The 25,141-nt window shown below is 57.6% G+C and overlaps 1 protein-coding gene across 1 annotated transcript in view; it reads left to right on the forward strand.

The window, feature by feature from the left end:
- The window catches only part of PRDM16 (PR/SET domain 16), a 232,437-nt gene that overhangs the window by 56,542 nt on the left and 150,754 nt on the right, over positions 1-25,141 (forward strand). The window contains exon 9 of the mRNA XM_065895946.1: positions 15,567-15,617. Within this exon, the coding sequence (XP_065752018.1) occupies positions 15,567-15,617 (51 nt within the window). The remainder of the gene's footprint in view (positions 1-15,566; positions 15,618-25,141) is intronic.

Here is a 25,141-nt window from a genome sequence, read left to right on the forward strand (position 1 = left end):
GGGGGAAACGGCACTTGGGGGTCCACAGGACCCGGGAGCCCCCGCCTCTTCCGGGAGGAGCATTTGCCCCCTTGTCCTCGGGGCAAGCAGGGGCCACACTCAAGGTGACCTTGAGCTAGGCCAGCTAGAGCTCTGGGAGGGCCTGTGAAACCCCAGAATTGGGGATTCTCGTCTCTGGGAAATTTGCTCATTTCCCACTGAACACAGCACCAGGGGGCTCCAATGGTGGGGACAGGTGGACCCCCTGCTTGGGGCAGAGCCACAGAGCTAAAAGCAGGGGGGCAAAATGTGTCGCCTGCCCATCCAGTGCTGGGTTTCCGGGGGCAGCGGGCGTCGGTTCCAGTTCAGGTCTGTTTGGACTTCGCGAGCTCGATTTTCGAAAGAGCCTTGAATATGTTAGCGTTTAAGGTCATATACACTTGGCAAAACATGGCTTTTCGTTTGGAAGGGAAAAAAGGCATAAAGGGCATTTTGGACACAAAATAGTGCTTTAAAACAGCATTTTGATGAGTTAAGTATAAATAAATCAGAAACACACGGATTTCATTTCCTTTAAAATACCCGAGGGCTCAAACACTAGCGGGAAAAGTGCCTGGCAACAGCGGTTTGGGATTTTGACAAACCCAAATATTTTGAAGGGGTTTCTGCAGTGTTTGCACCCAGGTCTCCTCGTCTGTCCTGCCTTCCGTGAGCAGCCGGCGGACTCGCGCCCACCTGCCTGTGATGGGCAGACAGTCCGTGTGCGTCCGTGTGCGTGTGTGCGTGTGTGTGCGTAAGTGCATGAGAACAGGCCGCAGAGAATAAAAGCAAGGATGATCAGAAAAGAGATGAGCCTTTCAGACTTAAAGCGTTTGAACTTCATTTTGAGAAGTAATGGAAAAAAAAAAAAAAAAAAAAGCCTGAGAATCCTACTTGATGGAGTTGAAAAGAGGCTCCGTCCCTCTAAAACGGGCCCTGGAATGAAGTCAGGGAGGTCTGCTCGTTGCCGTTGCCCGAGCATCTGGGTTGCAAGCAGGAAATCCAGCTCCGCCCCCAGAAGTGTCGGATCCATCGGATCCAGGGACAGAGCTCCTGGGGCAGCCAGACGTGTGGGCAGGGCAGCCGGGCCGCACGCACCGCCAGGCCCTGCAAGGTGACTGTCGCCTCTGTCGAAAGATGGAATTCGGTGTGGGAGGTCTGCCTTTCTCTGTGCTCCGGGGGTGAGGGGACAGCCAGCCTGGATCACCGATGCGGCTATGTTCAGGATGGCTCAGCCTGGGGGTGTGGGCGGTGCTGGGCAGCTGGGCAGGTTCAAGGATGCTTTGGTGAAACACCAGCTCCCTCGTTCAGGTGGCTCAGGTGCCGGGAAGGAAGGCAGAGGCCATCTTCCTTCCCGTCCAGAACTCGAGGGTGGTCAGAGGGAAGATGGTCCGAGCAAGTCCCGGTTATGAGTTTTCCGGCGCGCCTAGTAAATAAATACAAAGAAAAGAAAAGCTAGTGGGGCAGTTACCCAGAGCCACAGAGCTCGCTCTGCAGGGTCACAAACTACTAAAGTTTGGGGGGACTTCCCTGGCAGTCCAGTGGTTAAGACTTCGCCTTCCAACACGGGGTGTGGGTTCGATCCCTGGTCGGGGAGCTGAGACCCCACATGCCTCGCGGCCAAAGAACCAAAACGTAAAACAGAAGCAATATTGTAACAAATTCAATAAAGACTTTAAAAATGGTTTCCATCAAAAAAAAAAAATCTTAAAAGAAAATAAATGAAAAAAATGGAGTTTGGGGCTCCCATGAGGAGTGCAGAAGGGCCCCTGGCCCGTGCACCATGGTCACTTCCAACACGGGGCCCTCTTGGTGAACCCCCTGCAGCCCGATCACTCAGACGGGATGAGAGCCCGGTTCTCAAGTCCTGTGTGGCGTACACACGCGCAGCCTGCAGCCTGCAGCTCTTAGCTAGAACATCTGGCCCCTCTGAAACCAGCCTGTTCGCTCAGAGACGCAAACAGGCGAGCTGCCCTCCAGGGCCGGCCCCGACACATCTTTCCCCACTGAGTTCCTCTTGGCGTCCGATTAGAAAAAAAAACCTTGCAATCAGTACTCAAAGTTGGATTTTGAGCTTTTCTGCAGAACTGGGCTTGGAGGGTTTAACAACAAGGTTCCTCACTGCTTGGGCCTCTACGTTTATAATAAAAATAAATATTTCCCCTTCCTCATGTTGAAGGCCATGCCAACAGCAGGGAGGGGCTTGGATGCGAGAGGAAGCAATTGGAGACGCTTAAACACCACAACCCGCGGGTCTTTGGAGGGCCGGGTACCCTAACGGGACCCCAGGGATCAGAACATTCCGGCCGAGCCCCGACCTCTTCTCCAATTGTACAGTGTAAGCTGATCAACATCAAATACCTTTTCTCTTGAAGAGCAAGACAGGATAAAGCCTCAAGCTACTAATTACACAGATAGAGTGTCTTTTGCTAATTGGGTTGGTTAATGTCAGTTAATAAAGCCCTTGAAGGATAGGCATGCGTATGAAAGAGGTAATTCATACGTGTAATAATAGGCTAATAACTGTCAGTGGTGACTCTTCAGCCCCTGTTGCGTGGACCGAGCGTCAGACTCTCTTTCCAGGCCTTCGGACGGCTGGGACAAACTAATGCCCGCGCCCACTTGCACCCCACGAGGGCTTGGCAGTGTGGGCTGACCGCAGCCCTGCTGGTGGTTTGGGGAGTTCATCCTCCAACGAAGAACGAAGCCCTGTTATTTCCGTTATTTATGAAAGAGTCTTCGGTGAAGCGATCAGGAACAGGAACCAGAGTCCTGCAACCTTGTCCCGAGGCCAGAGGCTTAGCCGTGTTACTCAGTGACCCCGGGCAAGCTCCTTGACCTTCACAGGCCTCAGTCAACTCAGCTGGAAAATTGGGTAAAAAGATTGTGGTGTCTCTCAGGCATGAGCTGCTGAGTGGAGGGGCTCAGAGAGCAGACAGCCCAGAGAGCAGGGACATGGCCGTGGCCAGCTCTGCCGTGCCCGCTCATGGCCAGCGCCCAAAATCGGACCCCAGGGTCGGGGACTCAGGGCCCAGCTCTGGGACCTGAATGGGTGAGACACAGAGGCTAGATTCCCTTGCTGGCTGTGGAGAGTTTCCTCCAGCGGGCTGCCCGCCCCGGGGCTCTGGGGGCAGGTGCTGGTCTGCGGTCGGCTTTGGGTCTGGCGTGCCGTCCTGGCCCCCCCACACACAGGCACCCGGGGGTCAAGTTTATTACTTGTCCGGTCCTCTGTTTTGAGACGGGGCCTCCTTGCTGTATCCCAAGTTTTATCGTTCCATACAAGTAAACCTTTTTTCTGATACAGGAAAACCAGACGAGAACGAGTCACCTGCCACGAGGCTGCCCCCGTCAGCTGGCATCAGCGATTCCATCCGCAGGGATGTCCCTCTTCTAAAGAGTCCTGAGAGGGGCATCTGTCCAAGTCCGAGGGCCTCTCCCTGGCGCAGAAACCCGGAGAAGCACAGGGTGTCTGGGGAGGGAAAGCGAACCGACCAGGGCACGCAGATATGTTTGCCTCGGGTGTGGATCTGGGGGAGGAAGATGGCCCAGAGGTCAGCTTCCATCTGCGGGCCGACTCTGCGGGGCCGGGCAGCCTCCACTCAGAGGAATCTGTCTTTTAAGTTCGCGAATGTGCCGTCATCGAGACCGTTAGGCCAAACCAAACAACCAGAAATGGAGGGCGTGAGGATGCAGGGCTTGCCCAGCCGGACAGGGACCGGGACAGGGGCGGGGCCGTCCAGGAGGAGCAGTGAGGCACCCAACATGGGGCCCATCTCGCTGTTCGCCCCAAGTGCTGAGAGGTGGAGGCTGGCCCAGCTGCGGCTGTGCACACGTGCAGGTGTGATGCTCGTCTCAGGCTGGCTTTGTCCGGGAGCCATCCACCTCCACGGCGCAGGCCTGCTGAGCTCGGCCCGTGGGACCCCAGTGCCCTCCCCCCTCACCATACCCCGGTTCTCCTGGGCCCCTGCCGGGAGGGGTCTCCAGGGACTGCGTGTGCTCTCTGTGTCTCTCCCGTCTCTCTCTGTCTCTGTCCCCTCCACCTCTCTCTCTCCTTCTGTCTCTCTCTGCCTCTGACACTTTATGTCCCCCATCTCTGCCTGTCTCTCTCCAGGTGTGGGACACGCTGCCCCCGCCCCCTGCCCCCCACGGGCAGTACTTGCACAGACAGACCTTGTGTGGTTCGCAGCCCGGCAGACCTCAGCTCTCTTCTCAGTCTTTGGAAAAAGCAAATCAATTGTGCTGGCGAACAGAATCTCCCAGCTCCGAGAACAGAGTTTTAAAAATCCGTCTGGCCCCAAGAATGTTTCTGTGAACGCAGTCAGTGTTTCCCTGAGGCCGTGTTCTCCCAGGCACGGGCTGCATGGACAGTCTTCCCTGGCAGCGCCGACGGCCTGCAGACCAGCTCAGAGCTGTGGGGCAGGGCCGGAGAGGCTCACAGCCCGCGGGGCCCCCAGGCGCCCCCCCGACCCCCCTCCAGGCGGCCCTGGGGACACACATGCCCCTGTGCCCACTCTACCTCCGGCACTGATGGGCGTCGGTTTTCTGAGTCCATCCCGCAGGCGGAGGGTGACCTTGTCATGTTAAAGTGACAGGCATGGCAGCGAGCACCAGAGTGTCACCGCACCTCCCCCCACGTGGCCCGAGCCTGCAGCCACTCCTGCTGCAGGTCCGATGGGAGCCTGTTCCCACGCCGCTCCTCCAGGGTCTGTGGACGGGGCTCCAGCTTCCCAGGCTTACCTCTGGCGGTTGCAGGAAAACCAGAGAAGGACTGAAGAAGCTCTCGCTTTGCTTTCAGGACTACAAAGAGGAGGGAAGGCAGCAGGGGTGTGCACGTGTCCTGAGGTTTTTGGCTGCTGGATGCCGGCTCTCAGGAGAGCAGTGGGATCCAGACCTCAGATCTCAGACCTCGGGCGGGGGCCGGAGGGGAGTGACTTGTGCTCTCTGCCCTGACGTGACCTCTCGCACGCTGGTGACTCGTTAGAAAGGGGGGATGCAGTGTAAAATCACACTCCGTGCACAAGTCAGGACGGTCAGCAGATGCTTTCGGTGTCTGTGTGTCATCCTCTGCACTTCTGGGGGTGTCACTGTGGCCCGAGGTGACACAGGCACATCCTTGGGTCCCTCCAGCGCCATGCTAAAGGGAACTCGGCAGAGGACGGTTTCGGGCACCAAGCTCCCTAGCTGAGGTCTCAAGAGCCAGAACGGCCTCCATGACGACCTGCGACCCATTCCTGATGAGCCAGGGGGCTCTCCAGAAGGCGTTGGCGAGGGCGCCCAGGCCCCCCAGTGTCATGAAGATGTGTCCCCCACCCTCACGCTCCGAGTCCCCCAGGCCGGAACCTCAATGAACCAGGGCCTCTCGGCCACCAGACCTGCCCCCTGGGAAGGGTCTCCCCATCTGAGGGGTCTCACCGGGATGTTGAGGGGCTCGAGGTGGACATCCCAATGGGTGTTTGGAGATTTCCTTCACGACAACTTGGAGCACTTCTTGTTGGAGAACAAACAGGAAAGGAAAGAAAGACAAGGAACAGAGCGGTTTCAGACTGCTCCCAATTTCACACCATCTCTTCCCGGCAGGACGCTGCAGCCGAGAATGTGCTCCGGGCGGGGGCCGGGCGGGCGCGGCAGCTGTTTGCCGGATCAGGTGTTCTGGGAACCCGGCTTGCTGGCTGCCCCGTCTCTTGGCCACTGTGCAAAGCTGCCCAGGGACAGGGGAGCCGTCTCTGCCCACCCCATCCTCCGTGCTCACAGAGGATTCGGGAAGCGTCATGCCTGCATTTCCAAGGACACGAGACCTCCCACCTCCGTCCTCTGGTGACGGTGTCTGCCCTGGGCTCGGGGGGCCACGTGCTGCTTCTGCAGAGAACCAGACAGTAAACATGGCAGGCTTTTTGTGCCACAAGCAATCCCTGTTGCATATTCTTTATTTTCACAACTCTTTAAACATGTAACGGCCCTCGTAGCTCAAGGGCCACAGGCTAGATTTGCCCCGCTGACCCTGCCAGAGGCCAAGGTAGCCCTCTTCCTCCCCACTGTGGTTTCTGAGCACCCTTATTGTAGGCTACTCCCCTTTCCCCCACCCCAGGAGGGGGTGCCGTGGACAGCGCCAGCCTCCGACGCGTGTGCCCCCTTTTCTCAGGTGAGCAAATCAAAGCTGGTTAGCAGGGGCACACGGGCATGGAGGGCGGGAGAGCCGGCTCTGGGCCAGGGTTCTCTGTGCTGCCCTGTGCCCCCTCCCGCCCTGCCAAGGCCCCTGAGGAAGGAGGGTCCAGCGGACGCCCCATGTTGGCCGGGAAGCCCCGACAGGCATGCCCAGGGCAGGCGGCCTGAGCCACGGGCCCGCCCAAGTCTGGGCAGTCCTCCCGAGTTCCCTCATCCGCAACGTGCCTGACCCTGAGCTGGAAATGCAGAAGTGGGGCAGGGGACGCCATGGGCTTTGCTTGGAAATTCGAGGCGGAATAGGAGTGGGAGGCCTGGCCCAGCTCTGCTGGTTCAACCTGCCCCCCAGAGAGCAGATCCGGGCCCTGGGGGCTCCTGGCTGCATGGCAGTTGCAAGGATGCTCTAAGATTCCAAAGGCTGCCCATTTTTCACAGCAGATCAGTGCGGAATTCCTCCACACAGCTGTTGCTGTAATTGGGCCCCATTAGGAAAGTGTGAGCTCTTGCTGGGCAGCTCCCCACCTCCTACCGACCCCACGCACAGTGGTCTCGAGTTAGCGCGGCAGCTGTGACCAAAGCCCAGGCACTCGGGGGGCTCGGCAGGGCTGGCTCCTCCCCCCCGATTGGAAACATCCTTTGTGGGAGAGAAAGCCCAGCTCCCTTTCTCATCCTTCCCTCCCTCCTCCCCACTGCCCACCCCCAACCCGCTCCCCAGATGGAGCCAGATCTGTGGAGGCTGCACAACCTAATGGCTTGAGTGCGGCCTGGTTGGAATCCCAGCTCGGCCTCTTCCCAGCTGTGTGACGCCGGGTGAGGAGCTCAACCTCTCTGAGCTTAGCCGGCAAATGGGGATTATTAGAGAGTATTGTGCCTTCTGCAGGGCTGACAGTCGGGCTGTTATTACTGTCATTGCTACAATATTATAATCGGGATTCGAAACAATGTACTTCTCGCTTGGAAGTCTGCGATCCCCAAAGTGAGAGGGTCCAAAAATATTTGCAGAGTGAATACGTGGAATAGTTAAAGGGTGAGGATTAGACAAGGCCAGAGCTTGATGGGGAAAGGCCTTCTGTCCCCCAGGTCATTGCCCCCATGGGCACAGGGACCACTGGTGGCTGCCTTTTCACATTGTGTCACTTCTCCGTCCCTGGAAAGCACTGCCTGACATTGTTACGGGAGTTGAAATTCAACTCTGTGCTGAAATGTGGGGTGATCACCTCTGACCCGCCCACCTTCAAGTTATTAAAGGCGACCCCATGCCCCAGTAGGAGGCGTGGGAATTCACAGCCCAAGAAGAGCCCAAATCCCAGTGGATTCACTGTGGGCGGGGCGGGGTGGGAGAGGGTTGTCACAATTCAGCATCAGCCCAGCCCCACCGGCATCCCGGCCTTGGGTCTCGGGACTTTCAAACTTGCGTCTGTCGAGCAGCCATCGCTGGAGATCCATGACCCCTTTTTCTTCACTTATGATTAAGGATCATCTAAAAACAAGTTATCGATAAGCGGGGTCAAGTTGAAGTGCGTTAATATGATTCTGTCAATACGCAGGTTATTTCTATAACTAAAAAGGGTTGAGAATAAAAGACAAATGTGCACGTAGAACCGATAATTGACCTGTGATTTATTTTCCCCCTTGGGAGACGCCAAGGTGCAAAGTCCCCCGGGCTGCAGGGCCCCGGAGGCGGCTTCTCCAGATGGGCTGCCATCCAGGTGTCCGGGCGAGGCTGGAGTACAGCTATGAGAAGGTCCGGAAGCCAGTCTGCATGGCCCGCAGTGGTCCCAGAAGGACGTATTTTCAGACGTGAGTGGGCAGAGCCACCTCTGGTTTGCGATGGGCAGAGCCCGGTGTTGGTTTAAGCGAACGGGATTGAGCACAGCAGGGAAGCCGCGGGAAGCCGGTCCTGCACGCGCCTGACACTCGCGATGGATGAGCAATGTTCTGGGGCCGCAGAAGGGTCGGCCGCACAGGGACACTGGGCTTTTGGAATGTGAAAGAACGTTCTAGAAAAGCTGGGACTCTTGCAGGGTCTGAGGCCTCCCAAGTCCACATGCTCCTTCCAGCTCTTGGCTTTCTCCTCTCGAACCCAGACCCTCAGGAGGAAGCTCTGGCACCAGATCCAGGAACAAACAGCTGTTTGCTTCTCCTGGTTTCCAGGGGTGCGTTTCCAGCTCCTGGAGCTGGCTATCGTGAGGTCCCTGGACGCACCAGTGGTTCCCGAAGGCTGAAAGTTATGGCTGTCACGAGCCATTGATTGGATGTGCCACACGTCACCCAGCTCTTAGGATTTACGTGCACTTCCTCTGGGGACATCAATCTTCCGGAAGCAGGAGGAAGCAGCTGTCCCCTGAGGCCAGGTGGGACACTGAACACGCACCTCCTCGAGACAAGGGCCCGCGGAGGCCGACCTGGGCTCAGGCCTCAGCTCACTGCCTGGCAGAGGGGGATTCTGGAGCCCGTGCCACGGCTGCTGACACAAGCGTGGACCCAGCGGCCTCCTCCTGCCAGCGCCTGCCTAGTCGGCGCCCCAACCTGAACCCCCTCATGACCCGGCCCACCAGACTGTTCTCTGTGTCCAGAGCGCAGCTGGACCCGAGCCCCCAGGTAGGAGCTCTGGGAACGAGCTCCTGCTGGGGCCAGGACAAGAGGGCAGGGGCTCCTAGGCCAGGTCAGGGTTGGACCCAGGCCACCCCATTCACGGTGGTGACAGAAAGGGCTGAGCGGTGTCTGTGGGGTCCAGGCTCTGAGACCCGAGCTGCCCAACGTGTGAGGAACCTGTATGTGGTCTGGGGGAGAAGTCAGAGCCTTGTTGGAACGGCTCGGCCAGAGGTTGGGTGTCCTGAGCTGGGCGTGACCTGCACCCTCTTCTCTCTTGAAAGGGGCAGCTTTGGGGGGCAGTCCTGGGGGAGCAGGGGTCCTTGCAAACGACCCCCCCCAGAACAACTGCCGCCCCCAGGGAAGGTGGTCAGCCCGAGCCCTGCCCCAAGTGCGCCCATGTCCCCATGGCATCAGACACAGGGGACAAGGCAAGGTCACAGTGGTGGCAGGCCAAGGGGGCCATGTGTCACTGCCCTGGGGGCCTGGGTGGGCTGCTGCCCAGGCCAGGAGCTGGCGGGAGTGACAGGTGGGACCCCCATCCAGATGGCTCTGAGGGGCCTGTGATTCCGAGTGCAAGACCAGGGACTTGCCGTCTGCTGGGGGAGTGTTCGTGGTGAGTTCGGCTCAGCTGCTGGGCTGTTACAAGGTGGCCTGTGTGTTAGAAGGAAGCTGGGGAGCCTGGGGCTGGTGGCACTGCCCTTATTTCTTTGGGCTCTTTATTGGCAAGACGGTTGCAGCGGGAACCCTGCTCTGTCAGATGCCTGGGTGACCAGGGGTCAGAGACCAGGCAGGTCCACACCTGGGCTGCCTTCAGTCTTTCCTTGGCAAAGGGGCTGCACAGCCCTGCCCTGTTTCGGTGCCCCTGCCCCACGGGCCCCATACTCTCCATCCCTGCGGGTGGACGCCTGTGTCCACCCTCGCCAACTGTGCACATGTGGGAAGGTTACTCTACCTCTCTGAGCTCCTTTCTCATCTGTAAAGAGGGTGACGGCAGCTCTCCCTCAGAGGCTTGTTCTCAGTTCTAATGCCTAACGTGAGCCCACCCGGCGCCCGGCCCGGCCGGCCCTCTGTTCCTTGCTATCTTGCTGTGTCCCTTCGGCGGCCTCTGACAGGTCCCCCAGCTGATGGTGGGGAACCGGGGCCCTGCGGCCTGAGCTCTGTGCCCCACCCCCACCCCCGGAGCCCACCATGGCATGTCAACAGGCGGGTGAGCGGGGAAGACCCGAGGACTGCCACCACTTAGCATCCAGGGCTTACACGAGGCCACCCTTCCCTGTCCGCATCCTGCAGACCCTCCTTCCTCCCCCGCTCCCCCCGCCCCCGGCCCCCAACCATCCGCCTGGCCAGCACCGGCATCCATGTTCACCCTCAGAGGCAAATTGAAACCCCGCCTGACACCTGAGGATGCCCAAGGCAGCGGGGCCCTCAGGGCCTCTCTGAACCTGGCGGTCCCTTCCGCCCTCTGGGCCAGCTTATCTGCCCACCTCTACCCCTAACTTCTGAGGGGGCTCCCTGTTCGCGTTGGTATTGTTGGAGAAGCGGGTGGGCTTCAGCCGTTGCCTCTTCCCCAAAATAGCTGACACTGGAATCACTGCGGTTTCAATATTTCTTTAAATGTCTCCAAGGCACCTTCCACGGGGCAGGGCAGACCAAAGGTGCCCAATGGGTGCTTCTGGAAGGAGGCTGTGAAGGGGACCTCGGACAGACTAGACCATAAACCTGGGGGACTCAGAGGGCGTGATTCGTTCACTCACTCAGTCGTCTGTCCTGCAGGAGGGGAGGTATGGGCACCCGACAGCCCCGGGCAGGGCAGGGTGTCTAGCAGAGGGGCGCGTGCCCACGTCCAGGGGCTGCCAGCAAACAGAGTGTTCTCAGCACATCTGACAGCGGGCAAACCACGCCCAGAGCTCTGGGGCCATGCAGGGAAGTGTGGGCCAGGAAAAGCCGTCCGCCCCTCGTTAGCTTGTGCTAATAAGGCCCCGAAACACTGCACAGAGGTTAAGAGACGTAGAGGCCCCCACTCCGGGGTGGAGGTCTGGGGGGGATCTGGGAGAATTGGGGTGAGTCTAGATAAAGCCCTCGCAGGGGGCCCAGGTTTTTTGTTGGCCAACAGAAAAAGTAGGGAAGGTGGGACTTGGCTGTCACTCAAGCAGGGCTGGTTTCTCCTGTCCCACCCCGGGGAGGGGCCGCTCCCAGTACCCCGACTTCAGGGTCCCAAGCGGGAGGCTTGGGAAATGCCTTTGGGGAGGGGAGGGCGGAGATGCCGGGCTGGGAATGTAAACAGCATGCGGAGACCTAGATGCGTTCGGGCTGGGCCCTCCGAAGGAGCCTGGGTCCTTTCTCGTGCCATACTTGACTGTGTAAATATTTTTCTTAGGAGTAAAGAGAGAGTCTCCATTCATTGGGTAAGATCTCACTTGAAAGAACTGAGAAGTATCTGTTTAGGCATAAAAGTGAAAAACAGTGTCCAAGGCGCCTTTCAAAAAAATCATTTCTGTAGCTCAAACACGGCTAAGCTGAGTTTTTTTTTTTTTTTTTAATGCAAAAAATAAATAAATGTGACCCACTCCCAGTTGAGAGCTCAAGAGTTTGTGTCAACACCGTTGGAGCCTTTGCTCGGGAGCCAGAGCGGGCTGGCCTGTGCTTAACTGCCCTGACGGCTCCTGGGGGCGCTGCCAGCAGGACCCCACCCAGGCCACACGGCCGGCCTGGCGGGGGGATGGTCTGGCCGGGGTTCAGGTGTGAGTCCCTGTCGGACGGGTCGGCGGGCGTGTGGCTCCTTTCCACCGGACACACCACCCAGTGCCACCCCCCACCCCCGTTCCTCCAGAATCAGGAGGCCGGGGCTTGGACGCAGCCTCCAGCACCCAGCAGCTCTTTGATCTTTGCCCTGTCGCTGCAACTCCTGAGCCTCCAGCTCCTACCTGTAAAGCCGGTATAACAATAGCGCTCACCCAGATGGGGCAGCCGTGAGAAGGACGGGGGATCCGCCTTTGGGGGCCCGGACAGCACCCGCCGCCCCCGCTGTCCTCCTGTCACCACACTGCTTCTGTGCCCATCACTGGTCACTGCGGCATTTCTACCAGGGAAAGTGGCTGTCATGGTAGGACTTTGATCTGGTCAGAAAACTCAGCCTGAGAATTGTTCCTTAAAAAGCCTGTCTTCCCAGGAAGGGAGGATGCACACGTGAGGCCTTGGGCGTTCTTTGCAGGAGTTCAGATGAGCTCGCAACAAGGGGATTCGATGAGCCCTGAGCGGGAGCGCGTTGGGTGCATTTGCGTGCATTTGCGGGCATTTGAGGGCATTTGCGGGCGCTGCTTCGTTGGGCCTGAAACCCTCCCTGAGGGCAGGTGATGCAGAGTCCAAAGCAGCTGACCACGGGGCTGGGGAGGCGGCCCCAGCCTCCGTCTTGACCTGCCTGCTCAGGCTGTGTCCCCCAGTTTCCCGGAGGGCAGCAGACTGAGACTCAGAGCCAGGTCGGCACGGGAGGGGGTCCTCTAGCAAACCCTAACCCCAGCCCTGTCTCCTGGGACAGCCCTGAGCAGTGACCCGCGCAGACGGCCCTGGCCCGGCCCATGGAGGCTTCTTCGAGCGGAAGGGCCTTGGAATCAGCTTGTAGCCACTTCTAGACGCAGACACACCTACCTCTTTGGGTGGAAAAGGCGACTGCAGCAGTGGACAGAAAGGAACAGGTTAGAGAGAGGCCTGGGCTCCAAGGCCAAGAGGAAGAGGTCGGTAAATGAGAACGTTTGGTGACCCCTTGGACCACAGGCCAGACTTGGGCAGAGGGTGGGGAATTCATTCACTTCTCTCTGGTTTTGGAAGCCGCGAGGTCGGGGCTCTGTCTGGGTTTCCTCCTGTAGGTATGTTTTCAGATCCTTTAATAACAGACTATTTTGAAGGGAGAGAAGCCTTCTGGGATCCGTTTGTGACACCAAGCAGAAAGCCTAGCCCCCTCGGGGGACGCGCCAGAACTCCGGAGCTGTGAGCGTACGGACGTCTGTGTGCGTCTCCTCTGGGCTGACTTTTTGCAGAACAGAGGCTATTTATTTTAAGAGTCAAAAAAGATGCTTTGAGCAACCCCACTTAGCTCAATACTGGCACCGAGACCCACGAGAGAAGCAAACGCTCCAGGTCAAACCTCACTCTTTGGTTAAACTGCTGAATCAAAACACACCTAATACTTCTGCCGGTGCGGAGACGGGCTTGAGAGCAGAGACCGCCGCTGCCAGCGGCCGGCCGGCCAGCGGCGCGTGTGCCGAGGGCCCAACGAGCAAAATAAAGAGGTTTTTCAGCAAAGTGGCGGCCTTGGCGGGGAGAAGGCCGGAGCAGAGGCTCCAGGAGGGGCACGTGGGGTGGGTTTGCACCCGAGGTCGGCAGTGGGCAAAGAGCAGAGGTTATGGCGGGCACACCTACCGAGGAGGGCTGTTGCGTCGGGGTGGGCGTGGAGAAGCTGCCGGAACGCGCCGGTCCCCGTCAGGCGGGTGCTTCTTTCTTCGGAGTCGTTGACAGAGGGTTAGGCTTCCTCTGGACGGGGGCGTCAGCCAGGTTGGGCTTAACGGCCCCAGCTCTCTCTGCATCCCTGGATTGGGTGGGGCTCCGTTCTGCTCACCTGTGGTCCTGCAGCTCAACTGCCCACACCCCAGGCCCGTCCAGGGGCAGCCAAGGGGCAGGCTCCGAGGCACACCGGAGAGACCTTCGTCTGCCCGGTCCCGCCCGGCCCCGCCCGGTTCTGTGCTGTGCTTGGTGTGTTGTGCTGGCGTCTTGACCTTCAGGGAAGGTGCGGTTTGAACGTCTGCCTCTCTACCCCTAACCAGAGCTTTGCCGCCAGCACAGGCCTGCAGGCCATGGGCAGGTACGGGTCTCCCAAGGGTGGCTTCTCCGGGTGCCCCCAAATCGATGGCGAGCCTGGCCCGTGACCAAGCGCACGGCCCGCATGGGCACGTGATGAGCTGGGCCCGGCTGAGAAGGCCAGCTTGTCACCTTCCTCAGGACAGTCGCCTGGCGGTCAGCGCACTTGCCGGGCTTCGTGACACTTGGGAGGGTCCCTGAGGCCCCTTCTCTGGGAAGAGGCACAGCAGCAGGGTGACGAGAAGTGGCATCGCTGGGTCGTGAGGCTCCAGTTCCTCGACAGCGGGCGTTGGGTAGGGGCCTCCTTTGTCCTTCATGAGGGGACAGGACCCAGGAAGGGGAGTCATTCGGATGGGTGCGCCCCTTCCGTGGTTTTGTCCCGGGCCCTGGAGGCTGCGCGGCTTAGAAAAATTAATACACATTTTTTTCTCCCTCTGGTTCAAGCTGCCCCTTCATAAGGGGCATGTTAGTGAATCACAGGACTCGGGGCCAGCGCTCAGACCCCCAGTTCTGCGTGATGCTGACAAAGGTCTCCGGTCCAGGTGCAGGCCCGGGCAGCCTGCGGCCAGAGAGCGGTCCATCTCCCTCCCCGGGGAGCACGGTCCCTTCCTGGACACCAAGGCTTTCCTGGGATCCAAGCAGTCAGCCTCTCTCTCCTCCTGTCCCGGCGTCGACCGAGCCTCCAGCCAGCCCTCTAGGCTCCGGCTTTGGGAGTGAAAAGCAGACAGACAAGAGGGAAGCTACACAAGCCCGTGTGCTGGCAGAGCTCAGCCCCCGGGTCTCCCCCGGGCCTGTCCAGCCCGGGCCAGTGGGGACAGAGCAACCAGTGACCTGGTGTCTAGCTGGCTCTCCTGAGGAGACCTCTCTGGTGTCTCCGTGTCCTTCTCTTCTGTCTCATTCTCTGTTTTCACTCCTAGTTGCATTCCAAACCACAATTTCAGAATCTATTAAAAGAAACATAAAATCCCCAATTGGTTAGAATTCTCAACATTTAAAAATATGACTTACTGTTATTACAGCTGAGCCTGGGCAAATCCGCCAGCATTTTGGAACGCAGCATCTTGGTCCTCTGACCTGGCCTGCGTGGGCACCAGCGGGCACTCTCTTCCACGCTTGTCATTTGGAAAGGCAATAGTGTCATTTTAAGGGGAGGGGGAATAAAACCCCTGGATTTGACCCCATTTCTCTTATTATTTTCCAAATATTCGTCTCCATCTTGCTTTCTATTCTTATGGAAATGACATTACAAATTTATGTACGTGTCTGTGCAGGGTACTTGCGATCCAGAAGGGAAAATCCCAATGATACAGCTAATTTGTCGGTTTGCTTAGCTTAGAAAGCGCTCTGGGACCCGTCACTGAAATGCCACCCCTCTGGAGTGGAACTTGGTGGTTAAGAGGAGATGCCAGCCAGGCAAAATGCTACAGCTCTTCAGAGCCGAGCCAAGGAAAGTTCCGAGCCAAAGCTGTCCAGTGGAAGAAAGACCCAGAACGACTGGCACTTTTCTCTCCTCTCTGTCCCAAGCCTGTGTCCCATGGGCGGGGGGAGGACTTCCTGGTGCTGCCACCGCCCACTGCTGGGGCAGGAGCTCACCCCAGGAAACAAGGAGGGAGCCTGTTACACATTTCAGGCATCTCGGTGCCCCCGTTGGGCCGTTCCTACTCATACGTGCGGCGGGCAGTAAGGACCCTCCGTGTGGGTCTGTACCCAGTCACTACGGGACCAGGCTGAACTCCACAGGGCGGCTCCACCCCAACAAATCGCTGTGCAACAAACGGTCGGAATAGAGGATCCCGGTTCTCCTGCCTATCTTGCAGAAGCCACCCGCCTTACCCATATCATTTCAGAGCACGCTTGCTCTGCTCACGCGATGTATAACCCACCGTAGCTTGAGGACCGCGTTTTGTTGGAAACTAACAACCCCTTTCCAAATTGTTTTGCAGCAAATGCTGACGGACGCAGAGGTGTCGTCCCAGGAGGGCTGCATTCAAAAGGTAGGAGAGCTGGTCTGCGCCTTCTCCCCTCCCGCCCAGTGTCCACCCGAGTACGAGGTTATCTGCGGTCCGGCGTGTGCGCAGAACGCTGATTCCCAAGGGATTAGGATGGACGCTTGTTCTCACTGTGTAGCAGTAGGGGCTCACTTCACGGAACCATCCTAGTTCCGGAGAACCGAGGCAAGCCCCGAACCTGTGGGAATGCTTCAGGCCAGGCTGACGTGTGGAAATTAAATAAATGCAGGTTGTGTTTATTTAACTATCTCCACTGGATACTCACGTGATAAGAATATAGAGAGAAAAAACACGCAGTTGGCTGCAGATTTAACAAAGCCTCTTGCAGCATTCAGCCTCCAAAGCGGGCTCAGGCATGGCATTGAATAAGCAAACCATCAAGCGAAGGAAAGCGTCTACGTGGGCATCGTCCCCTGGTGATGGGTAACAGCCGGTTGACAAACCTCAGTTCCAAAAGGTTCAGAGAGTGAACTAGGCCCAGAAGAATACACACGCCCCTGGAGGAGAGCAGACGTCCACAGGCAGGCACGTTCCTGCGTGTGCCCGCTGCACGTTAGACAGACGGCAGAGGGATGGGATGCAGAAATCACCTCCAAAACCCAGAAGCCGTTCACCGGGTGGAGTTCAACGTCCATAGAACTCGGGCCATCCATACGCACGCACATGCATGTACACACAGAGACACACGTGCGCACACACCAGCACACACACACGGTAGCTGATGCGGTATTTGGGTTTTCCAGTCGGACTACTATAGCCTTCTCTCTCCTGGCATCTTGGCTTCAAAGCGCCACGCAGACAGCGCAGAGAGAGTCCATCTCTTCCTGGTACCCCAACCACGTCAGGAAGCACAGCATGGGCGGCTGGGGCGATGAGTCAGCCAGGGGCTACCCAGCTCCTATCAAGGGCTGTTTTCTCAATGTCAGAATCACGGAGCTGTGCTCACGGGGTGCTGTCACCTCTTCTGGGAGGGTCCAACGCCACTGCTTGAGCGTGCATTCCCGTCATCATGAAAATTCCTTTTTGGGTCTGGAAGTGAAAAGAAAGCAATTTGCTGGTTCTGCCAAACTTTGTAACTTTCTCCCTGTGTCTGGCTGGCTGGTTAGAGCCGAGGCCTCGGGGGAGCCGCCGTCTGGGGGGGCCGATCTGCGAGGGATGGGGGCCTGCCCTTCTCACCAGGGTCAACCCCGGAGACGTTGATTTTGGAGAAAACTGTGCAATGGGGGACGTTGTCTGACCGTGCGGTGACCTCGTGAAGGGGTGACCTCTGGCAGCGGTGACCTTCTGGCCTCGTTTGTCTCCATAACCGTGGTCTGTGTCTGGCCCGGGGGGACCCTTTTGTCTGAGCAGAGCTGGGACAAGGTGTCCTCTCCCTGTCCCGCTGCCCGGGGGCCTGAGGCCTCTCTTCCTTGAAGCGCATCTGATGGCTCCGAAGTAAATCCCAACAGCAACCCTTCCCCCTTCCTGCCTCTGGGAATGAACTCATATTTTCTTAAAGGATAAGGTGGCGAGAGCAGCTGAAGCAGCTTTCCCACATTTCAGAGAATTGTGGTATTTCCACTTCCCACGAGCAGGGACTGTAGTCAGCTTGTCTCTTAACTTCTAGAGAGAACGTGGAACAGTCTTCTTTTCCACAAAGAAGCGGCTGACGGGCTGACACCCACCAGGCCGGAGGTTAGAGGTGGGACGGCCTGGGGTCAAGGTTCAAAGCGGAAGGTCGAAAGGTCAGGTCTAATGTTAAGGTCGTGAGGAGGAAAGGATGCCTTTGAACTGGCACATCCTCCGTTCCCTGAGGCAGGGCCATCTCCTGACTGGCCTTTCCTTTTACAAATGGCAGGGCTGTCAGGCCTTGGCTACCGTGATCCAGACGTCCTTCCAAGAGCTACTCACGGGGTGGGTGCAGGTGCCGTCTGACCAGGGACCCAGGTCACATTGGTAGATGATCGAAAACTAAGCCTGGTGTCTGGAGCCATCTGGTCACTTCCCAGGGAGGGAGGGAGGGGCTGAGAGAGACTCGGGTGCAAAGGCAGCCGGGGTCCCGCTGCGGGGGTCATCACAGCGTTCCCTTGACCTTCTTCCCAAATAGAAGGTGCAGGTTGCCAACAGGCGTGTCACTTACAGCTGTGGAGATACATATACGCTTATTACATAAGAGGACCACACACGTCTCAGTGTGCTTTTTAAGGACAAATTTAACGAATTCCTTGGTAATGGGACGTAGACCCCGGTTATCAGTCCTGTGGTTTAGGATTTTCATGTCTGGCTGAACAGGGCTCTCCCCCTCCAAAGACACGCACGTCTGGGGGCCTTAAGAGACACTGGGGCCGCGCTGGAGGCCGTGCAGCCTTGGGTGGGTCAGCCGACACCTCTGGGCGTCACTTATTCCATCTTTAGGATTAACTGAATCACACTTCCTGCTCTTTATTGGCGTGCGTTGGTGAAATATAACTAAGGCTAATTCAATCAGTGGCTTGACACAAGAGATGCAGAAACAGCGATGTTTTGTAGGAAGCGGTGGTTATAAATTCTCAGTATTAAAGAGCCAGGTTGATGAATTGTCTGTGGAATCCACCTGTCAAGAGTTTACAGGGGGGCTTCCCTGGTGGCGCAGTGGTTGAGAGTCCGCCTGCCGAGGCAGGGAACACGGGTTCGTGCCCCGGTCCGGGAAGATCCCACATGCCGCGGAGCGGCTGGGCCCGTGAGCCATGGCCGCTGAGCCTGCGCGTCCAGAGCCTGTGCTCCACAACGGGAGAGGCCACAGCAGTGAGAGGCCCGTGAATCGCAAAAAAAAAAAAAAAAAAAAAAAGAGTTTACGGGGGACAGAATCCAGGCCCAGCGAGGCTAGCGGACCCTACTTCTGCGGTGGAGGCGGGATTCGAACCCAGGGTCTATGGCGCAGGGCCGGGCTCGCGCTGGAGTGACAGCAACCGCAGCCTGTGAGCCTGCACCGGGCTTGGCCCCGCCCCTGAGAACCCTCCATGCCCCTCCCCCCAACTCTCCTGTGCTCCTCCTTCCGGTCCCCTCCATCCCCACCCCTGGTGGTCTCCCAACCTCCCTCTGGCCTCCTACGTCCCCCAGTCTCCCCTGCGTCCCCCTGCAGTGCCACGCATCCGTCTTCATCCCTCCCTCCCACCCTCCCCACCTCACCCCCCCACCCCGTCCCCCGTCTCTGCATTCCTGCATCCTCCGGCCGGAGCCCCATCTCCACGTGCGCAGTGCAACCCAGGGCTTTCATGCTCCGTGCTGGTGCCCTGGCTGCCCCTCGCTAGCCCAGGTGTGCGCTTGGGCTGCGCACGCACTTCCCCCCGGAAGTCACTTTGGCTGCAGGTCGGGCTGGTCGCCTTTTCTAGCCTCTGGCCGGGACTGCTCGCTGCTGCTGACTCTCTTTAGTCTCTGTTTACTTAGAGGGAAAGCCCGGGGCTCCTGGAGAGCAAACATCTGCAGGAGATAATCTAGCGAGTTGTCCATCCATCACTCGGGTCGCCTGGCTCCCTGGAGAGCCCGCCAGAGCCTGTAATAAAAAGGCCGGGCAAAGAGGCTTTGGGGACGAATAAAGAGCGGTGTTAAGGACCCGCTGAAAATGGATGGAAGACATTATTAAGACTCAATGGCCGTCTTATCAAAATCCAATAGGATAGACATTTGGCAAAAGGCTTAAATTTATTCTTTGACTTTCTGGAGGGCTTGATTTTATCCATTAACAAGAGTGTGGTCCACCCGGGGAGATGGTATCAGCTAGAAGAATTTTGATTCAATCTCTCTGGTGATATGAAAGGGGGAAGCCCCAGGCCCCCAACAGCCATCCCATTGTCTCGCTTTATCTTGTTTTCTTTGACCGTCTTGAAAAGGAAGGACGTGTTAATACGGTACAACCGGGAGAAAATGAAGAGGGAAGTGACCTTTTTCTTTTTCTTTTTTCTTCTCTCCCCCGACTTCTCTGCCCACGCTGCCTCCGCCCTTCCAAAATAAATAAATGAATCAAGAATTCGCATCAGTGGGGCTGGGACCAGACTGGGAAAGGTGCGTCTTCGGAAGCATCCCAGATTGTGGCCACCCCAGCCAGCGCTCCGGGCCAGGGGTGGGGAGCCCGAGGCTTTGAAGGAGAGTCAAAAATAAGCTGAGCTAATAAAGCCCTACTGCTGGCGAGGGACCATGATAGGTCCATAAATCTCTCTCTGCTGTTCCGTACAAAATGCTACAGGTCATAAAAGTCATCCGATAGCCCAACCTGGCACTGTCCAAACAGGGTGATTGATTGATAATTATGATAATTCGTGAAATGATTATTTGGATGTGAGGACCTCGGCCTGTCCCACTGGGCTGTTATACGTGCATGTTTTATATAGCCTGGCCCCGGGCGAAATGCCTCTGGTAACGGGCGCCCCAGGACTCCAGGCTCCTTCCCCAGGGCCCTGAAGGCTAATAAAGGATGACCGGGAGTCAGGAAACGCGCGGGAAGGTGGGGGTGGAGGTGGACAGGCAGCTGCTACGTGGCTTCTGTGCAGCAATTAGTTGAGAAGATCACACACCCCAGGTCTCGGGGAGGCTGCGACCAGGCTGTGCCTTGGGGGTTCCGAGCCAGGCATTTGCGATCAGTGTCGCTTCATGTGGTTTATTTCCTTTGCGTTGTTTTTCCCCTGGAGGAAAGCAGAGGTATTTTCCAGGTGGCTGGAGGGCGAGGAAGGCCGGTGGGGAAGGAAGGATTGTGGCTGGAACAAGAGACGGGGAGGGCTTCCCTGGTGGTGCAGTGGTTGAGTCCGCCTGCCGATGCAGGGGACGTGGGTTCGTGCCCCGGTCCGGGAGGATCCCACATGCCGCGGAGCGGCTGGGCCCGTGAGCCATGGCCGCTGAGCCTGCGCGTCCGGAGCCGGTGCTCCGCAACGGGAGAGGCCGCAACAGTGAGAGGCCCGCGTACCCCCCCAAAAAAAAAGAGAGATGGGGAGATGCTCCAGCCCCGAGGCCCCAGGACTAGGGCCAGTGAGCACGTGCTACGGTCAGCCGGCCTCACTGGGACCGGAACAATCTTGATTGTCCCTGTTATGCTTTGCCTGTGCCGGCGAGGTTAGTTTTAGAAATCCTTTTCTTTTCCTCTTTACCCCCCAGCCAGCAACGCTCAGGAGCCACCCAGGTGCTATAATTCAATTGCAGTTTACCTACAACGCGCGTGATTCCTGAAAAAAATCACAGCAGAGTCCCAAGCCCTAAGAGGCCTGGGCTCACAATTAATAATTTGCATGCGGGATCGGTTATGTCTTTATGAAATCAAAGTGTGCTTAGCTGCCGCGGAGACAGCTCCAAGTTGATTTTGATAATCTCGGGCTGGATAGACTTGCTTCGTTCCGGTAAGCCCTGGACAAAGGCTGGACAGTGGCTGAAAGCCCTGCGGAGACATGCTTCCCTTTCCTTTGTTCGGGGTTGCTGATAAAAGAACCAGGAGTCCATTAATTCAGTGAATGAACATATAGTAAAGTCAGTCCCCTCTTGAGAACAATAATGTAGAGGTCAGCTTCGGTTGCCATGGAAACTAAGTACTCCTAAGAAGTTTGCATCCTTGATTTTGCTGAATCAAAGGCTGCCGAGTGGAGAAGTGCAATGGGGCCAAGACGCAGAAAGTCGGAAAGCCCCGCCTCCGCCGGTCCCCTTCCCGCAGCAGCTCTGGGCTGGTGGCCTCGGGGACCCTCAGCCGCTGGGGACCGGCCCCGCGTCTAGCTCTTGCCCCTCCCCCTGCCCCTCCCAGAGGCCTCATTTTTTCACAACTGTAGACGCTTATCTGAAGAGGCCCTTAGGCGTGACCCTGGTGGCTCGGGTGCAGGCAGAAAATCCAGCCTGAGGGAGGGGCCGCAGCCTGGAAGCCCTGGCCGCCTCCACATCAGCCGTCCCGGGTGGACTCTGCCCTCTCGCCACCTCGCAGCACCTGAACTTGCCCTCTGGGGGGCCGTGGCGCTGTGGCCCCCTCCCAGGCAGATAAGGGTGATTAATGGGCCAACAGCAGTAGGGTGTCGAGGGCGAGTCGCAGGCAGCTCCAGGCTGGATTTGCATTTTGTTCCCCCAGCAACTGAGCTGAGTTTACCACCCCCAGCCCAACCTAAGGGCCCCTGAAGTCAGCCTAGACCATCAGATTAAGCTGGGGAGAGACGCAGGTAATTAATTTCCTCCACAGTAATTTATTACCTGCTGCAGACCTGCGTGTCTGAGGAAGGCCTCGTCTTAGCTGGACGGGGTGGGGCAGGGGCTCAGAGCAGGCAGAGGGGGGCACGTTGTTCAGACGGACTCACCCAACCCTGAGAACCTCTCCTGGGGGGTGGGAGAAATAAGAGGTGAATTTTCCCTCTTTTTTTGCTGCTGAGAAAGCAATGAACTGGGTTTTCTTTCTCATACTGAAGCATCCCTCGTGAAACCTTCTGAAAGGCTTCTGGGCTGCGGCTTGGGGTGGAGGTCCTGGAGGAGGGAGCTGGGTGTGAGGGGGGCCAGAGCCCGGCCAGCGGGAACCCCCTCCTTGGGGTCCAGCAGCAGCTCCTGGCAGGGCGCATGCGGAGCAGGTGACATCTCTGTGGTCAGGCCCTTCCCCCACCCTGCTGACACTTTCTGCCCAAACCTCAAGCGAGGGCAGACAAAACATCACTGATTTCAAAGGACAGATTCAGAACTTGAAAACGTACATTACCCGGAAAGTAGACAAAGGACCCTTTCCTTCTCACTGGAGACCCGGGTCGGGAGGCCATGCTGGGTCCGTCGCCTCCGCCCTGCCCACCCCTGGTGCTCTGAACCGGGCTCTGCCCTGGATGGTGTGGCTCTAGGCCCTGAACTTGAACCTCTGCACTTCTGTTTCCTCCCCTGCGAACGGGGAAATGATAATCCAGAACCCTGCATGGCCTGGGCATCAGGAGGATGGTGATAAATTGGACACAGCTCTGGTCGCCAGGCCAGCCGAATGGACCTTGGGGCCTGTGGCCACTGTTACGGTTATTGTTACTGGTGTGGGACAAGGGGGCCCACGTGGCCCTGGGCGGCCCTGGCCAGGGGACCAGTGGGCCGGGCCCTACACCACCTGCAGCGGGTCAGAGGTTACAGGCGTGGTGCCTGCCTCGCTCTCCTGGAAACTGCACCGGCACCTTGGGGTGTCCAGGCGGCCCTCGCAGGACGGCGCTGGGGAAGGTGGCGGGGAGAGGTGGCCTCCACCGGCAGCAGGTAATGAAGAGGATTTACTGTCTCCATTACCGGCTTTATAGGAGCCAGATGGTGGTGTCAATAAACTCTGTCACCGTCAGGTGGGTGCAGTGGTGAGTTAGTTAAATTGTACCACACTATTAAGAGAGAAAAATATGTCACCTCGACGCCTACTCAGCGCCTTCTGCTTTGAAAGCAGACACGAGCTTCCTCGGCAGGCATCGCTGGCTCGTGGGCGCGTCCTCTGCCCGCGGCACAGGGAAAGCCACAGGGCTCACCTTTGCTCCAGAAAACCTGCCGTCGGGTCATCAGTGCGATTATTATCGTTCTGAGTGTAAGGCTGACTTCTGGTTTTACACACACACACGGTGTCAAGGTGGCCCGTCCCTCTCCAGGGTAAAAGGCGGCAGCGGGCGGGTGCTGTGGGCCCTCAGGGCCCCTCCCACGGCCGGTCACCTCGAGCTGTGTGTCACTTCTCTCTCAGGGTGCAGGCGGAACATCCAGGCCTCCAGAGAGAGCCGGCTTCCTGAGGTCCCCTCGTGCCTCTGATGGCCACCCATGAAGGTCTAGGGGGGCCATGGGCACGTGGTCTCCAGGCAGGGCCCTGGGCGGCCCCCAGTCCCGAGAGTGGGGAACAGAAACTTCCACTGCTTCTCTCGGCCCAGGCCTGAGCTAGAGCGGGGAGGGCCTCATCCTCCCGGCGTCTGGGGGTCTCCGAGGCTGGCCTGGCAGGTGGAACCTCTTGGGGAAGGCTGTGTCCTCCCCAGCCCGCCTGAGAAGCTGCCTGCTGTCCCGACAGGCACCTGCCCCGGGCTCGGGGCCGCGGAAGGTCCACCCGCCTCTCGGCTCACCTCTGCTCATGACTCCTCTGAGATGGGAGGTGGCTCCCTGCATGTGTGTACAAACAGGTGTGTGAGGCACAGGTGTGTGTAGCACAGATGGGTGCGTGGGGGTAGGGTCCCGTGGGGCCTGTCAGAGCCTGGCTCCCAAGGCAGCTTCTGGGTTCACGTCGCTGCGGGCTGCCTGCGCCTTGTGCTGACGCGTGGGAGGCAGGGGGAGTGGGTGCTGGGAGGAACGACGGCAGACGGGTGGGGGGGGCTTGTGGGGAAGTGGAATTGGGCCTCTCTTGCCCCCAACGAGGCTGTCCCCTCCTGAACACAGGCCCTGGGAGCCGGGTGCTGTTGCTGTTCTTACCGCCGTCACGGTCGGTGTTGTCATTACAGAAAGCCTGCCAGGCTCTTTATACACATCGGCTCATTTACCCCCATCACCCCCAGGCACTATTGTTCCCACTTTACTGCATAGAAAATTAAGGAACAGACAGTTTGTCAGTTGCCTGAGGCCACACGATTCAGTGGGGATGCCAGGAATTTTCCAGGGCTAGCCACAAGACTCCAAAGCAAGTGTTCCTATGTCTCATGTTGTACTGTGTATTGCCCTCCAGACCCTTCAAGAATTGGGGTAAATATGATTGAACAATAAATACGATTGAACTCAGAGAAAAGCAAGAGGGGCTTGGGCTGCAGTGATTGAAGTTGGTGTATCAGTCAGCTGTTGCACAATGAGGCTGTGTAACAAACCACCCCAAACCTGAACACTTAAAACAACACTCGTTGATCTTCACCTGTCTGCAAGTTGGCTGATCTAGTCTGGGCTCGGCTGGGCTTGGTTCCAAACTGATGGTTGGGTCCAGTTTCTTCCTTATCCAGCGTGGTACATGGGCAGTGTTGTTCTGGTGGTGATGGCAGGAGAGGAGGGGGAGGTGACACACATAATCATCATTGCCCTTAGGCCACAGAAAGACATGGAGGAACTTTAAATACGTATTATTAAGTGAAAGAAGCCAGTCTGAAAAGGCTACACTTTCTATGATTCCAACTCTATGAAATTCTGGAAAAGGCAAAACTGTGGAGACAGTAAAAAGATCGTGGTTGCCTGGGGTTGGGGGGTGGTGGTGAATGTGGGAGCACAGAGGACTTTTAGGGCAGAGAAACTACCCTGTAAGATACTGTACTGGTGGATACATGTTATCATATATTTATCCAGACCTGTGAATACACAACACCAAGAGTGAACCCCAGTGTCAATCAGGGGCTTTAAAGACGATGTATCACTATTGACTCATCAGTAACAAGTGGCCACACTAATACAAGATGATAATAACAGGGGAAGCTGTCGGCGGGGGAGACGGGGGTCGGGGGGTACATGGGAACTCTCTATACTTTCCACTCATTTTCCTATAAACCCAAAACTGCTCTCAAAAAATGAGGGCTATTACTTCTTTAAAAAAAGGATTTTCAGAAAGTGGCATGTTATACACACACACACATCTTTCATAAAAT

The sequence above is a fragment of the Phocoena phocoena genome, chromosome 1 (assembly GCF_963924675.1).
Source record: "Phocoena phocoena chromosome 1, mPhoPho1.1, whole genome shotgun sequence".
Classification (NCBI taxonomy): domain Eukaryota; kingdom Metazoa; phylum Chordata; class Mammalia; order Artiodactyla; family Phocoenidae; genus Phocoena; species Phocoena phocoena.